General features: G+C 31.6%; 1 protein-coding gene across 1 annotated transcript in view; it reads left to right on the top strand.

Moving 5' to 3' along the window:
* RyR (Ryanodine receptor) overlaps positions 1-15,022 on the top strand; it is a 602,377-nt gene extending 587,355 nt beyond the window's left edge. Inside the window, 2 exon segments of the mRNA XM_089093383.1 lie at positions 9,673-9,854; positions 14,838-15,022. Of these exon segments, the coding sequence (XP_088949509.1) occupies positions 9,673-9,832 (160 nt within the window). The 3' untranslated portion in view covers positions 9,833-9,854; positions 14,838-15,022.
* Positions 15,023-17,707: the final 2,685 nt, after the last annotated feature.

Here is a 17,707-nt window from a genome sequence, read left to right as displayed (position 1 = left end):
CCAATCGTGTTTAACAAAAAAAAAACAATGGAATTATTTACTGACTTTCAGTTGTTGTGATTAAAAAAGGTCCGCTTTTATTTCAGCCAATCGTGTTTAACAAAAAACAAAGGAATTATTTACTGACCTTCAGTTGTTGTGATTTTAAAAGTTCCGCTTTTATTTCAACCAATCGTGTTTAACAAAAAAAACAAAAGAATTATTTACTGACCTTCAGTTTTTGTGATTTTAAAAGTTCCGATTTTATTTAAGCCCATAGTGTTTAACAAAAAAAAACAAATGGAATTATTAACTGACGTTCAGTTGTAGTGATTTTAAAAGTTACGCTTTTATTTAAGCCAATTGGGTTTAAAAAAAAAAAAAAAAAGGAATTATTTAATGACCTTCAGTTGTTGTGATTTTAAAAGTTCCTCTTTTATTTCATCACATCGTTATTAACAAAAAAAAAACAAAGGAATTATTTACTAACTCGCCGTTGTTGTGATTTTAAAAGTTTTTCTTTCGTTTCAGACCATAGTTTTTAACAAAAAAAAACAACGAGATTATTTAATGAATATCAGTTATTGTGTTTTTAAAAGTTCCGCTTTTATTTAAACCAATCGTGTTAAAAAAAAAAAAAATGAATGATTTACTGAACTTCAGTTGTTGTGTTTTTAAAAGTTCCGCTTTTGTTTAAGCCAATCGTGTTAAACAAAAACAAACAAAGGGATTATTTACTGACCTTCAGTTGTTGTGATTTTAAAAGTTCCGCTTTTATTTCAGCCAATCGTGTTTAACAAAAAAAACAAAACGAATTATTTACTGACCTTAAGTTGTTGTGATTTTAAAAGTTCCGCTTTTATTTCAGCCAATCGTGTTTAACAAAAACAACAAAGGAATTATTTACTGACCTTCAGTTGTTGTGATTTTAAAAGTTCCGCTTTTATTTCAGCCATTCGTGTTTAATAAAAAAAATTAAAGGAATTATTTACTGACCTTCAGTTGTTGTGATTTTAAGAGTTCCGCTTTTATTTCAGCCAATCGTGTATAACAAAAACAACAAAAGAACTCATTTACTGACCTTCATTTTTTGTGATTTTACGATGATTGCAATCTCTACAGTAAATTGTGTTTAACAAAAAAAAACAAAGGATTCGCTTAAATAACTTTATTTTTTTCTTTTTATAGGGGTCCGCGTTCGTTTAGGCTAATCGTGTTAAAAAAAGACAAGGACGCATTTAATGTACTGCAGTTGTTGTGATTTTAAGCGTTACACTTTTATTTCTACAAAAAGTGTTAAACGAAAAAAACAAAGGAATTATTTACTGACCTTCAGTTTTTGTGATTTTAAAAGTTCCTCTTTTGTTTCAGCCAATCGTTTTTAAAAAAAAAAAAAAAAGGAATTATCTACTGACCTTCAGTTGTGATTTTAAAAGTTACGCTTTTATTTCAACCAATCGTGTTTAACAAAAAAAAAAAAATGAATTATTTAATGAACTTCAGTTGTTGTGATTTTAAAAGTTCTGCTTTTATTTCAGTCAATCGTGTTTAAAAAAAAAAAAACAGAATTATTTACTGACCTTCAGTTGTTGTGATTTTAAATGGTCCGCTTTTATTTCAGCCAATCGTGTTTAACAAAAAAAAAAAAATGAATTATTTACTGACCTTAAGTTGTTGTGATTTTAAAAGTTCCGCTTTTATTTAAACCCATCGTTTTTAAAAAAAAAAAAATAAATTATTTAATGACCTTCAGTTGTTGTGATTTTAAAATTTACGTTTTTTTTAAGCCAATCTTGTTTAACAAAAAAAAAAAAAAGGAAATATTTACTGACCTTTAGTTGTTGTTATTTTAAAATGTACGATTTTATTTCAGCCAATCGTTTTTAACAAAAAAAACAAAAGGAATCATTTAATGACTTTAAGTTGTTGTGATTTTAAAATTTAAGCTTTTATTTAAGCAAAAAGATTTTAACAAAAAAAAAACAAATAAGTTTAATAAATAACTTAATTTTATTATATTCTGAAATTTAATATTTTGTTTAATACAAAATTGTTTTAAAAAAAAAAAAACGGAATCACTTAATTACATTAAGTTGTTGTGAGTTTAAAAGTTCCACTTTTATTTCGGCCAATCGTGTATAAAAAAAAAAAAAAAAAGGACTTATTTACTGACCTTCAGTTGTTGTGATTTTAAAAGTTACGCTTTTATTTAAGCCAATCGTGTTTAACAAAAAAAAACAATGGAATAATTTAATGAAATTTAGTTGTTGTGATTTTAAAAGTTCCTCTTTTATTTAAGACAATCGTTTTTAACAAAAAAAAACAAAATGAATAATTTAATTACCTTAAGTTGTTGCGATTTTAAAATATACGATTTTTTTTCAGCCAATCTTGTTTAACAAAAAAAATAAAGGAATCATTTAATGACCTTCAGTTGTTGTGATTTTAAAAGTTCCGCTTTTATTTCAGCCAATCGTGTTTTTTTTTTTTTTCCACCTCCTCTCCTCTTGGTGACTTTCAAATTTTCTTTAACAAAATCTCATAATTTATTTAATGTCACCTACTCTTTTCTTAAAAAAAACATCTTCAAAAAAATCCATATATTAAATTTATATAAAATTGAGCATTCCAAAATATATCAGGTTATAAAAATAGAGGTATACTACATTTCAAATTTCATATACCTTTTAGGTTCATCCGATATCTCAGGCTGCCCTTCCCCCTTAGGGCACCCCTTTGGGCACCCCTTCCATCGTGACCTTAAATTACACTCTTCAAATCCTATTTCATCAACCTCTATTTCCCCCGATATATAATTTACTTTTACACCCATCCCCAAAATAACAAAATATAAAAAAAAAAAAAGATAAAGAAATGAAAAAAACTACCTTTAAAAAAAAAAATAATAATAGGTAGAATGTCTCATTATCCCTTCACTTCATTTCCTTTACCTTTATTACTCATCTTACCTTTCCCCTTTGGCTGCTCAATTCTCTTTAAACTTTATCTTTATCCTACTTTTAAAACTTCTCAAATCCCTTTAAAACTTTATCTTTATCCTACTTTTAATACTAATTTCTTTATCATTATTTTATTCCAATCGTGTTTAACAAAAAAAAAACAAAGGAATAATTTACTGACCTTCAGTTGTTGTGATTTTAAAATTTATGCTTTTGTTTCAGCCAATCGTGTTTAACAAAAAAACAAAGGAATCATTTACTGACCTTCCGTTTTTGTGATTTTAAAAGTTTTGCTTTTGTTTCATTCAATCGTTTTTAAAAAAAAAAAACGGAATTATTTACTGATCTTCAGTTGTTGTGATTTTAAAAGTTCCGCTTTTATTTCAAACAATCGTGTTTAACAAAAAAAAAAACGGGAATATTTAATGACCTTCAGTTGTTTTGATTATAAAAGTTACGCTTTTTTTTCAGCCAATCGTGTTTAACAAAAAAAAAACAAAGGAATTATTTAATGACATTAATTTGTTGTTATTTAAACATTTTCGCTTTTGTTTAATCCAATCGTGTTTAACCAAAAAAAAAAAACAAATTATTTACTGACCTTCAGTTGTTGTTATTTTAAAATTTCCGCTTTTATTTCAGCCAATCGTGTTTACCAAAAAAAACAAAAGGAATTATTTACTGAATTTCAGTTGTTGTGATTTTAAGAGTTCCGCTTTTATTTCAGCCACTCGTGTTTAACAAAAAAAAGGAATTATTTACTGACCGTCAGTTGTGATTTTAATAATTCCACTTTTATTTCAGCCAATCGTTTATAAAAATAAAAAAAAAAGGAATTATTTACTGAACATAAGTTGTGATTTTAAAATTTATACTTTTTCTTAATCCAATATATTTTAACAAAAAAAAACAAATGAATTATTTAATTACCTTTAGTTGTTGTGATTTTAAAAGTTCCGCTTTTATTTCAACCAATTGTGTTTAAAAAAAAAACAAAGGAATTATTTAATGACTTTAAGGTGTTTTGACTTTAAAAGTTCCGCTTTTGTTTCAGCCAATCGTGTTTAACAAAAAAACAAATGAATCATTTACTGACCTTCATTTGTTGTGATTTTAAAAGTTCCGCTTTTATTTCAGCCAATCGTGTTTAAAAAAAAAAAAAAAAGGAATTATTTACTAACCTTCAGTTGTGATTTTAAAAGTTCCGCTTTTATTTCATCCAAACGTGTTTAAAAAAAAAAAAAAATGAATTATTTAATTAAATTAATTTTTTTTGATTTTAAAATTTCCGCTTTTATTTAATCCAATCGTGTTTAAAAAAAAAAAAAAATGAATTATTTACTGAGCTTCAGTTGTTTTGATTTTAAAAGTTATAATTTTGTTTAAGCCAATTTTGTTTAACAGAAAAAAAAAAATTAAACATTGAATGAAATGCAGTTGTTGTGATTTTAAAAGTTAAGCTTTTATTTCAGCCAATCGTGTTATTTTTTTTTTTATTCCCACCTCCTCTCCTCTCGGTGACTTTCAAATTTTCTTTAACAATATCTCATAATTTATTTAACGTCACCTACTCTTTTCTTAAAAAAAACTTCTTCAAAAAAATCCATATATTAAATTTATATAAAATTGAGCATTCAAAAATATATCAGGTTATAAAAATAGAGGTATACTACATTTCAAATTTCATAAACCTTTTAGGTTCATCCGATATATCAGGCTGCCCTTCCCCCTTAGGGCACCCCTTCCATCGTGACCTTAAATTACACTTGTTCAAATCCTTTTTCATCAACCTTTATTTCCCCCGATATATAATTTACTTTTCCCCCCATCCCCCAAAATAACAATATAAAAAAAAAAAAAAAAAAAGAGAAAAAAATGAAAAACTCTACCTTTACAAAAAAAATACTAATAGGTAGACTGTGTCCTTCTCCCTTCACTTCATTTTCTTTAACTGTATTAATCATCTTACCTTTCCCCTTTGGCTGCTCCATTCTCTTTAAACTGTATCTTTATTCTACTTTTAAAACTTCTCAAATCTCTTTAAAACTTTATCTTTATCCTACTTTTAATACTTATTTCTTTATCATTATTTTATTCCAATCGTGTTTAACAAAAAAAAAACAAAGGAATCATTTACTGACCTTCAGTTGTTGTGATTTTAAAAGTTCTGCTTTTGTTTCAGCCAATCGTGTTTAACAAAAAAACAAAGGAATCATTTACTGACCTGCAGTTGTTGTGATTTTAAAAGTTCTGCTTTTGTTTCAGTCAATCGTGTGTAACAAAAAAAAAAACGGAATTATTTACTGATCTTCAGTTGTTGTGATTTTAAAAGTTCCGCTTTTATTTCAACCAATCGTGTTTAACAAAAAAAACGGAATTATTTACTGACCTTCAGTTGTTGTGATTTTAAAAGTTCCGCTTTTATTTCAAACAATCGTGTTTAAAAAAAAAAAACAAAGGAATTATTTAATGACTTTCATTTTTTGTTATTTTAAAATTTCCGATTTTGTTTAAGCCAATTTTTTTGAAAAAAAAAAAACAAAATGAATTATATAATGACCTTAAGTTTTTGAGATTTTTAAAGTTCCGCTTTTTTTTTCTAAAATAATCGTCTAAAATTACTAAAAATGTTTCGCCCAAATAATTACCTAAAATGCCTAAAATGGTTTCGCCCAAATAATCCCTATAATGCCTAAAACGGTTTCGCCCAAATAATCCCTAAACGTAATTTATGCGTGTTCCTTTTGTTTTGGCATCCGTGCGCTGTCACATTTGAAATTCCTAGGAAACCCTTTCCCGCGTTAATCTCTTCATCTCTAAGATCAAAACATTCGCCCGGAGATAATTCTCCTGGATGAACACCAACAAATCAGTCAACCTTGAAATCATCTGTCAGACATTAATAAACTTCGCCCCGAAACAATTCTCCTGAACGAAAACCAAAGATATTAATTAACTTCGCCCGGAGACAATTCTCCTGGACTTTTTGATGAACTTATGTATACATCCAGCAATTGTTGTTGAACTTATGTCTACATCCAGCAATTTTTGTTGGCATCCAAAAAACATTCATTAAAGTGAGAAAAATCCTGTTTTTCAAGTGAGAAAAATCCTGTTTTTTCATTCTCGGTGAGAAAAACCATAAAAAAAAACAAAAAGTGAGAAAAACCATGTTTTTTCAAGTGAGAAAAATCCTGTTTTTTTCATTCTCAGTGAGAAAAACCATAAAAACATGCATAAATTATGTAAAAAAGTTGTAGGTGGCAGCAGGGGCGAGGGGTCGGAGATATTATGGCCCTCCTACTATTACTTACTGATTACCTTTCACAACATAAAATTGTAATGTTATATGCAAACATGGATCATTCTCATTACCCTTGTTATTAGAATTCGTTCTTGAAATAGCGTAAAAATTGGGTTGTTGAGGGGGATGAAAGGCTCGTGTGTAAAATAATTGTTGTTCGTTCTAAGTCTCAATGTTTCTCTTTACTTTCATTTAAACACACTTATTTTTTATTTAATTTCAGTTTGTTTTTAATACCATATCTAGGGTTACCCTTAATATGAGGGGGGCTAAATCTCTTGAACCATCATTTGGTATATTAAAAGTTCAACACTCCCATTAAGATACTTAAATATAAAGTGCTCATTTGATGTATTTACTTTTAAAAATAAAATGTGATTTTCCTAATTAAATTATCAGTTCCGCAATAAGAGGGTTTGCAGTTGCACTTTGCAGCCATACTGCACGCTTCATCCTATTTTCATTCATATGTTCAATCATGCATAAATATTATTTCAAGAAGGGAGGTCAGAGACTATTGTTCAACTCAGTTTATGTTCATGTGATTGTTCATCCAGTTGTTTTGTAGCCCTTTTCATTCAAAGTTTGAAAATGTTGGCCTAGAAACACTTATTTGAGGTCTTAGGTACCTCTGTTCCCCATAAAAGAATCCGATGCCCTCTATTGTTAAAGCTGGGGTACAACTATGTGATACTCCTCTATATACTTTAGTTTATTGGATACACGGTCTATAAAAAAAGCCTCCCGAAATTTTCCCTGTAGACAATTCCCCATGGAATTTTCTTTCGCGGACAATTCCTCCCCGCGGACAATTACACCGGGAAAATACCCCATCCCTCTCACAGACAATCATCCCTCCTCGAAATTTCTCTTTTCGTATAAAATTGAGAACCCAAAGGGAAAGTAAGAAAAATAAAAAAAAAGATGAAGAAAAGAATGAATTCTGGGATATTTCACCTATATTCCGAAATACTGACAGAATATATGGTGTAGAATATTCTATAGGATTTATTTTTTTTATTTTATTTCTTTTAACTCTTTTTTGTGTTTTTTGGGGGGGGGGTGGAGGTTGAGTTATCATTAGCAGGATAAGGTAAAGGTTAAAGAAAATAATTTGCTATCTTATTTGAAATAATGAAGTGTGTCCATCTTAAATTTTCTTGGTTCTGACTTGAAATTTGGCAATGTGTTATTTAAATTGAATTAAAAAAAAGCAACTTGAAGGTAAATTAGACAGGAAACCCTTCCGATGTACGCTTAATAGACACGTTCTCGATCGCAAGGGGTTAACTGGTGTCATTTACTATATGCGTCTGTACCAGGCCAAGTCCACGGGAAGTTTCTTAGTCCCAGCCTGTATCTCTGTGCACTTCTATCTTGGGCCAACTTCTATAGTTGCCACTAATTTCATATTTTCAAGTTATTTTATCTAAGCATTATCTTACCCTGCTATGATAACTCAACCCCAAAAAATATGAAAAAAATTAAAAGGAAATAAGATATAAAAATAAATACTATAGGGTATTCTAAAACATAAATTCTACCTGAATTCTGTTGCTTTCTCTTTGGCTGCTCAATTTTATATGAGGGGAGAATTTTCCGCGGGGGGGGGATTATAAAAGAAGTACTTTTTTATAGACTGCATGAATGTCTGGGAATGAGTGTTACACCACGCACCAGAATGATCTCTGAGACTGGTAGATTAGGTAATGACCCTTTTAGTAGTTCTCTGAATTTTTAAGCGATATAGTTTCCGCCCTAGGCAGGCCAAAGTTGTTGTTTTTTGCATTTTCATAGACAGAAGCTTTTGGGTTCTCTTAGATTTTCATCAAGACTGTTTTTCTGAAATTATGAAAATTTTCGGATGCAAATAACCTGTAATAATTAAATTTATAATTAATTAATTGTGCATCTTTAAAATAAGCATACACATGGGTATTAGGTTCTCTTGATACAAATATTGTAATACAAACTTTGTTTTTAGAGTTTTCGCTTCTATTGACAAGGGTTACTTTTTGATTACAGTTTTTTACATTGATTCTCTTACTCTCTCCTCCTTCCTCCAATTCTATTTTTGTCAATTAATGTTTAATACTTATTCATCAGGACTTCGACCATCTCTAAATGGTGAGCTTCCCCGAAAAAGTGAAGTCGTTAAAATATTTCTAGGGAGGTGTCTGGAGTATCAATTTTAAGGGAATTCCTTTCACCTTTCTTTTCAGGCAAGCACACCTATGTAATACACGTTACACTTAAATAGTTTGGCTTTAAGAGGAGACTGTCACCACGTAATACCCATATTACAGCCTTAGTAGGAAAATGCTACTCAGAATGAAGGTACATTCGGGAGACATCATAACTCCCTCCCCATCCCTCTCTTATTTTATATATATATATATATATATATCTGGATACTTAATAAAAATCTATTGATTTGGGTCTTTGTGGCTTCTGCCCCCCCCCCTCGTTCACAGAAATGTCCACTGACCCTCCTCCCGAATTTCTTATGCACATCTGTAAATAAGTTCTATGAAGCTTCAAATCAATAAACTCAGTTAGATGAAGCTTTGCTGTTTTTTTGTTTTTCTAAATTAACCGTTTATTTTGTATAGACTGCATGTAGCTTTAAAAAAAAAAATTGCGCCACTGTTCTATCTTATAGCCTCTGAAATTGGGAAGCGGAGTATAATGCCTATCAGTAATTGTAAATCGATTAGCTGTTTCAAAATTTTCACTAGATTGTATTTTAACCCTCTTTTGGCCGAAATTGTTATTTTGAACCATAAAACGGTATAAAATGCCAGTTTGCTGCGGTGTGATTGCTTTTGCTACTTAAGGGGCAATAGAACTTCCAATTTTCGTTAATATGGATCCTCCTTCGATATCCTAAGGACATTGACTCGATACTATTACCCCGGAAAAACAAACAAACAAAATCCCAAACAAATAATCACGCGTCCATGAACAATCTTCTCGAATAATAAATACTAAGTTTTGTATTTTCTTAATAGGGGCTTGAAACATCTGTACAGGGTTCTCTGAAATCCTCAGTTTGAAGTTGTAATGTTTTAATGTATATAATTTGCCAAGGCTTCTGTTTGTTTAGTTTCTATTAGTATTAGCAGGAGCTGCTCTTTAACTACAGTTTGTTACCGCAAATTGTTTAAAACTTTTCAAAATTATTTAAACATTTTACGAATTTTTTTACCAATGAAACATTTTATTGTACTATAAAAAATATCTTATTTGTAGGATTTTTTGTCAGAACACTGGGTTGTTCTAACAATTCTTCTAGGAACACTATGTTGTAGAGCTAGTTTTTTCTTGGGAGACGTTTTCCAGGATCAGGAAACCTTTTAGTTTGATAAATCACTGGCTTAGACTATTTAGATCTTTGAATAATAATTGATCCTTAACAATGTGTTTTAGTTTCTTCCTAATGCACTTGATTAATAAGCCAGATACTGAATACACTGGTCAAGAAACCTATGTTTGGAACATGTATCAGCAAAGAAGCTGGGACTTTTTCCCAGTAGGAGATTGTTTCAGGAAGCAATACGAAGATGAGCTCGGAGGTGGTGGAAGCTAAATCACGAAGATGTTCCTGTCAAGTGAGTTATTATTATTAATGGTCTACTTAGTTCCATTATGAATATCATGTTAAATATTGACGTTAGGTTTTGGTAGCTTTTGAAAAGTTATTTTGTTACTGGAAATGCTTTTAGTTTGATAATGGCTTAGTTTAACCTGTACAATTGGTTATGCTGGTAACTCCTTGCCTATCACGAGTTTTTAGTTTTTGAAACAATCGTGAGAACATTTATCATTATATAGTCAGTAAGTTTCATTACATTTGTGATATTTTTTTATGCGCTGTTTTGGTAAGTCTAACATGAAATCAATAAGAATTCCAAATAGGGATAGGTCCTTTTATTAGACAGTGAAACGAAAATATAAAAGAAAGACTCTAAATATTTCGATGAAACAGTCGGTCATCATCATCAGTAGAGTTACTAACTTATCAAAATTAAAACAAACTGCTTTTATACTAAACAAAATAATGACTTCCGGGTCAAAGCAAGTTACCGGTCCATTGACTTAAAAAGTTCACTAACTGTTCTTGAATTTTTTAATACTGCGTTGAGTAAAGGTGGTACAAGTTTCTTCGAAATTGTAGGTCAAAGCAGGTTACCGGTCCATTGACTTAGAAAATTCACTAACTGTTCTTGAATCTTGTAATGCTGCTTTGAACATTCTTCTGATTAAAAATGAAATAATGCTGAATTTACAGGTGCTAAATTTATCATTTTATTCTTCTGATAGCAAATGAAATGTTGCTGATTCTGAAGTTGGTCTTTCATCCCCATATATACGACGTTACTATTATTCTCCGTGACCACACTGTCTTTTCTCTGACGAAATCAATAAGAATTCCAAATAGGGATAGGTTATTTTATTAGATAATGAAACGAAAATACAAAACAAAGACTCTAAATGTTTCGATGACACAATCGGTCATCATCATCAGTAGAGTTACTAACTTATCAAAATTAAAACAAACTGCTTTTATACTAAACAAAATAATCACTTCTGGGTCAAAGCAAGTTACCGGTCCATTGACTTAAAAATTTAACTAACTATTCTTTAATTTTTTTAATACTGCGTTGAGTAAAGGTGGTACAAGTTTCTTCGAAATTGCAGGTCAAAGCAGGTTACCGGTCCATTGATTTAGAAAGTTCACTGACTGTTCTTGAATCTTGTAATACTGCTTTGAGTTAGTGATTTTTTCCTTTTTATGCCTGTCGCCCGACAGGCTCTGCTAATAGTTGTAATTTTTATAATTCAAGTTTAAATTTTGTTGCAGACAATTTCTATTCAATAGGTCACTATAGCTGTTGAGGCTGTATTAGTGGTAATTTCAATAGCATTTACTTGATAACCAAAATGGAAGTTTGCACAAGTAGTGCAAGACAAAATCTGGAAGTTTCTTGATTTTCTTAGCAATTAAACTGTGTGAAACCGTAACGATACGGTGTTCTTTTTCAAAAATTCGTTTTTCTATCGTCCACAGTTATTTCGTTCTAAAGATTTCAAAGTAGCTTAGGGTATTGTGAACATTAAAGTTTGTTTGTAGTATTTCAGAATTAATTTAAAAAAGCGAAAAAATGTGGTAAAATCAAATATTAAATGTGTCACAAACTTCAACACTAATTATGACTGATATTGATCTTTAAGAAGAAGCGGAATAAATAAATTATAATAGTACCAAGGACAGTGGAAATGAAACCTGCTTGTTTGAATTAGCTAAATGGAAGCTTATACAACCGTATATGCCCTTAGGAATTAAGAAGAATTGTCAATTCAATTTTAAGGAAAAAGACTACCACAGTCCACATGCACTTGGCAGTTTTTGATAGCAGCGAGCGCCAAATTTAAAGAAAAGAAACGTGGGTGAAGAATCAGCGAACACTAAACTAAAAGCATATGGGACCAAATAGATTAAGGACGGTGCCACTTCCCTTTGAAAGTCCTTTAAATTGTCTTTGAGAATCAACAGGTTGTTAATGTGTGATTTTTTACGAACACAATTTTACTTACAGTTTCAGGAGCAAATAGACAGGGTCCCAGGTAGACATATGGTATTTTGTGAATAGATCTGAACGCACAGGTTGGTAAAAATAGGAATAGATCGTATCATAGCCTAGGTAAATTTGGTTAAAAAAGAAAACAGCAATGGCTACAGGCTGTTGTAATTTTGTTGGTATAACAATCTAGTTACAAAAAATACGGTGTTTGGTCGTAAAAAGGCACATAGAGTTAACATGGTTTTCACTTGATGGTAAGACAGCAAACCTTACTGATTATGTTATTGTAAACTGAAGACTGGCAGGATCAATACAAGGTACTAGGGTATATAGGGGCGCTGTTATTGATGTTAAAAGTAAAGATCACCATCTGGTAGTGTCTAGGATTCCTTTAAAGCTGAAATTTTTGAAGGGTAACTACCTCCCGGGATGTTATGATGTTGGTAGACTCAAGGATGTAAATTTGACAGAAACTTTCGAGGAATAGTTGAATACTAAACTGGAGATTTTAAAATTTGACAATGTGGAAGATATGACAATGTAAGAAAACAATTTGTGAAGTTGCTGATGATGTCTCAGGGAAGAAAGTTAGGACCGCAGCGAGGAATATTAGTGAAATTTTATGTTTAATAGAGAGGAGAAGAGGTTTGTACAAGAATTATCTGAGTGATAGATCATATGAAAACAAAAGGAATGTAAAGAAAGTGGAGAAAGCATTAAAGTATGAACTAAGGAGGTGTGGTAAAATATTGTACTAGTACTTTAATAAACTGAGAGGGAGTAGTCATTCTAGACTTCTCCCAGTTAAAAATGGAAACGGGGCCACAATTAGTGATAAGAAATTAGTAATTAGTGATAATAATTAAAGAGAGATGGGCAGAAAAATTTGAGAATGTGCTAAATCGAGATAGAGTTGCAGGAAAAGATATAGAAGAAAATGAAAAAGTTTGTGATACTTTTGATGTGAAGGAAGATTTGTTTTGTGAGGTAGAATTAGCGACAGTACTAAAAGGATTAAAAAATAAGAAGCCTCCAGGTGCTGATAGTGTGGTAAATGAGTTTCTCAAATATGGTGGCTCTGAGGTTAGAAATAAACTACTAAAGGTTCTGAAAATGATTTTTGAAAAAAAGGAGGTACCTAGTGATTTATGAAAACCTTAATTAAACCACTGTATAAGAAAGCTGATAAGAGTGAGTGTGGTAATTATTTAGGCCTTAGTCTGATCTCTGTAGGTAGCAAATTACTTTGTAGTATTATACTTTAAACTGAGAGATGCCGTAGACAAAGTCTTAATAGAAGAACAGTGCGGTTTTAGAAAAGGTAGAGGATGTGTCGACCAAATTTTCACCTTAAGTTAATAATTGAAAAGTGCCAAACACCCTTGGTCTTCAGTTTTATAGATTATGAGCGTTTGATTCAGCTGACAGAAGAGCTTTTGCAAAGGTTTTATCCTTGTATGGTATACCAGACAAATATATTAAAGTGATTAGTGCTATGTACGGGAATAACATTGCTACGGTTAAGGTAGGAAATCAGGTTAGCAGCTTGTTTTGTATTAAATAAGGAGCTAAGCAGGGTTGTATTCTATCCCCCTTTATATGGATGATATGGATTGATTTTGTCTTAAGCGAGTTCAGGGTGTTAGAATAGGTTTGAAAATAAATGTTAAGAAGACTAAGTTACTAAGGCTAGGAATAAGTAAAGATGTAAAGGTGACATTGAGTAACAAAAAGATTAATCAAGAGGATAGCTTCACTTACCTTGGTAGTATTATTGGTAAAGACGGTGGGAGCAGTGAAGATGTTACAAGTAGAGTAGCCAAGGCTCAGGGTGTTTTTTCACAGTTAAAAAAAGCTTGGAAGGAAGAATAGGAAGATAAATCTGCAAACCAAGAACAGAATATTGGAAGCTACAGTGATGACAGTGGGCAAATATGGCTCTGAAGCATGGGCGCTCCAAAAAGCGGATGAAGATTTGCTAGATGTTTTCCGGAGAAATTGCCTACGGATTCTTCTGGGTACCCGGGTTACTGCCGTATTTCAAACAGTAGGCTGCACGAAAAATGTGGTTCAATTACGATTTCTAGGGCTATAATGAGAGAAAGGTTGAGATGGCTAGGACACGTTCTGCGGATGAAGGATGACATATTGTCAAAGATTGTGCTTATTGGCCAACTGCCTAGGGCTAAATGGAAAGCAGGTCGTCCGCAGTTGGGGTGGGAGAATGTCATAAAGAAAGATTTAATGGAAATAAGAACCGTTTTAAAGATTAGGCTTTGAATAGATTGGAATGAAGGAGGAGTGGGCGTAACTGTGTTGGCCTCCGGCGGCTTGGTGCTGCGGTGAGTTGTTAGCAGTAGTAGTAGTAGTAGAAAAGTGTTGTCAAATTTAATATTTGCATATTTATTTTATTGGTTCAATGTGACAACACTGACGACAATATGAAAACTTGACAGTTTTTAAACAACCAAAATAAAAATGTTAGAAATCTTAGAAAATGGCAAGTTTTAGCTGTGAATAGACCTAAATGGATGAAATAGGCAAAAACGTTTCCATTTTGATGTCTTTTGTACTTTGAAAAATTTGATTATCATGCAAATTCTTGGTGAAGAGAATGCTTACATTGAGTAAAACTTCTGCAGGAACGGTAATCTTACAAAAGAAATGAATTCACTTGGTTTTTCTTAGATCCCGTTGGAATATTTCATTTTGTTTTCTCACACTGTTACCTCCCTCTATAAAACAGTTGCTAACATGATTATTTGTGGTATAAGCCACTTAGAATATAAATATAAAAGACATTTTTGCCTTTGGCTGAATTTCTGTAAAAAAAAGAAGTCAGATAAAATCGATAGGGAATGATAAAACTCAACTATTAATCAGAAAACATTAAAGCTTGAATGATATCCATTAAGTTTTTAATCATTTCAAGTTATGATAGAAATGTTTGTGTCTTTCTCTAATTATACGTCTAGGTCAAAATTACAACAATGTTTTTTCTTCTTTCAGGTAGTGGAGACATTACTACCCTATCGTGCCCTAGTCAAAAGTTTTATGGAAACAATAAGAGAATTATGCAATCATTATTGTTTAAATTACTGACTCTTCCGTTTTTCTGTTGTTTTTCCATTTTATTCGTTGCTCTGTAAAGTGTTAAAGCTATGAAATAAATAAGACCCTATTAAAACATTAAACTGTTAATTAAATGGGAGTCGCAAATCGTTTTTTATTATTTAAGTGAGAACTCTCTGTAGAGCAAATTTATGCAATCATACAATATAGGGCAATAGCTGGAACCTTTTGATGAAAGACAAAACATAACTAAAATGTTGCTATAAAGCGTAAATAAACTAATATAAAGCTTTCTATTAAATAAATTTAAATTTAATGCACAACAGAAAGGTATTTATTGTTTGACACAATTCTAACTTTAATACGTAATTGCGTTATCATATAAAGCACGTAAGCATGGCAACAGTAACCAGCATTCAGAAGTTTTGAATTTTTAAAACCATATCTGCTTCTCATGTTGATCTTAAAATGTGTGAATGTTAGTTTGAATTTCCAACATATCTGAAATCGCTAGAACAGAGATTTCACCAATCTGTCAACAAATTACGAAATTTCCTTCGTTCGTCTTCATTTTTGTTTATCTCTTTTCTGTTTTTTTTTGCGATATTCACTGTTCAGACAGTTCAAGCTGACCAGTCTATTGAGCTCCACACTATAATTAACTTGCCATCAAGTTCTTGTATCCTGCTCATTAGAACATATTTAGATTACAAGAAAGAGGCCTGAGGTTTTTCTTTATTTTTTTTATACATGTCTACTTTAACAGTAGCAAGATACCTGCAGCAGCTCTGAGATCACATAATAATATTCTAGATAAACTAGTTTCACCCCCAGAAAGAACGTTCGTGTAACTCTTGTGCTACAGGATTGATGCTTTAATCATTGAAATACAACAAAAATCAAATCTTAGTGTAAGTTGAGGGGGGAGGGCAACAGCCTCCTTATACAGCACTTTCTCAAGTTTATTTGCTTTACAATCTAAAATAGGATTTATGAAATATAATTGAGAATATTATACACTCTAGAGTTGTTTTTTACTATAACAATGTTCTAGATTTTGAAAACTGCCTTCTCCTGATAAAAACTACTGTTTCCACCATAAAAGGGGATATGTCATCCCCTCGGTAGTCATATTACCCACTTGGTTCAAATATGTCCCTCCAAGTGAAGGTAGGCTAGGATTCAGATCCCCTCCATATTTATCACAAGGATCTGTCTTGGAAATGTTAAAAAATTGCATTCAAAAGTTAAAAAAAAAGTACAGTGGCGTAGCCAGAAAAAAGGCTTTATTCATTGAGGAGCCTACGTAAGAATTGTGTTGTCCTTACGGGAAAGCCAAACCCGGTAAATTTATGGATAAGGGATTGTTGTTTTTGTACTTTCATAACCCCAAATAATATTGTTAATAGCTGTTGTTTTTCAAAAGCGTATTGAATGTTCTATAGACAAAAGGAACTTAAATCTCCTGCAGCTGAATATGGTACTAGTAGCCGAATTCAGTTGTTGAAACCCTATTCTTTCATTTGGTTTTAAATTGTTCGTCTGTGTAAATCGTGTAATTCTTCTATGGACTAGCTTCTTAAGAGGCTCTTAGACTGTATGCTTGATCATGATATGACATTAAGGGCCAGTGTCAATTTTGTGTATTGATTCCAGATAAGAGAATAACCCTTTCCCGTTAAGAAGGATGAGTATAAATTTGCCAGAATTTATTTTAAGAATGAAATACGTTGTTTTGACAACCATGGGGACATGCTGCAGCCATAATGGGCGTAATTCATAGAATGCAAGTGCTGGTTATATCTTGTTTCTTTCAAACCTATTTCTAAGATTAAGGCCAACTTAAGCAAGTTGCCGCTTTCTATAAGTTTGACCTAACTTGGGGTGTAAGGATAAGCAGAAATTGAAGTGTAAGAAGTAGAAAAAATCAGCTTGATACTCAATTTTATCCTGATCAGCTCCAATATTAGTTCCTTTAAAACTAAGAATCAGGTTCACAGGTTAGACGAGGCTGCCTTGGGATTCAGTTAGTCCAGAAATTCCTAGAGTTTCTCTTGTAACGGTTGTCTTTAAAAACTGAAACCTATTTTATTTTGTTTCTGAGATAGCTAGTTTCATTCTTGCCTCAGCTCTTTTTTGTTCATCAGGGCTGCTGGCAATGGATTTTTCTTGTTTTTTTCTATTTCCTTGCACCATCATGTTGTTCATTCCTCTGTGTTTCTTGGCTGATGAGGCGGGACGTTTTGCTGACTTGTAGTTTTTTCTTTTAATTTTGTATTTGGGACTGATTATTATCATCAAATGGGAGGGGGGCATTGAAGCCCAGGAATTTTTCCCCCCCCCCCATTGATTTTGAAAAAAAATCTTTTTGCATTTTCACTAAGAATGCGTTTTCTGAAGTTTCGTTGGAAAACGACAAAAACATGCTGCCCCCTAATTTTTGTGAATTGACGCCATTGGGATTTACTGGATTGCTGAATATTAATAGGATTTTAGGTATTGCTTTGTATTGATTTACTGACTTGGGAGGGGTATGTTATCTCGAGAATATTGGAGTAGTCATTTGTATGCAGCAGTTTGATAAAATTGGGCCAGTTTTCTTTTCTATTTAAGCGTAGGGGGTAAGGCATCGTCTTGGAATTACCCTTCAATCTATGTTTGAATGATAAAATTTGCAAGAGTAGAAATAAACTTCAGTAGTATTGATTCGTAGCTTACTACAGATTGTGCAATGAAATTTGGTCCTTGTTGTACATTTTACAGCCCCCACTCAGCTTGAAGTTAGTTATAAAAAAAAAGACGTCTCT

Source organism: Artemia sp. Qi Xiang Cuo, chromosome 8 (genome assembly GCF_049724085.1).
Source record: "Artemia sp. Qi Xiang Cuo chromosome 8, ASM4972408v1, whole genome shotgun sequence".
Classification (NCBI taxonomy): domain Eukaryota; kingdom Metazoa; phylum Arthropoda; class Branchiopoda; order Anostraca; family Artemiidae; genus Artemia; species Artemia sp. Qi Xiang Cuo.
This window is presented reverse-complemented; position numbering and strand designations above follow the sequence as displayed.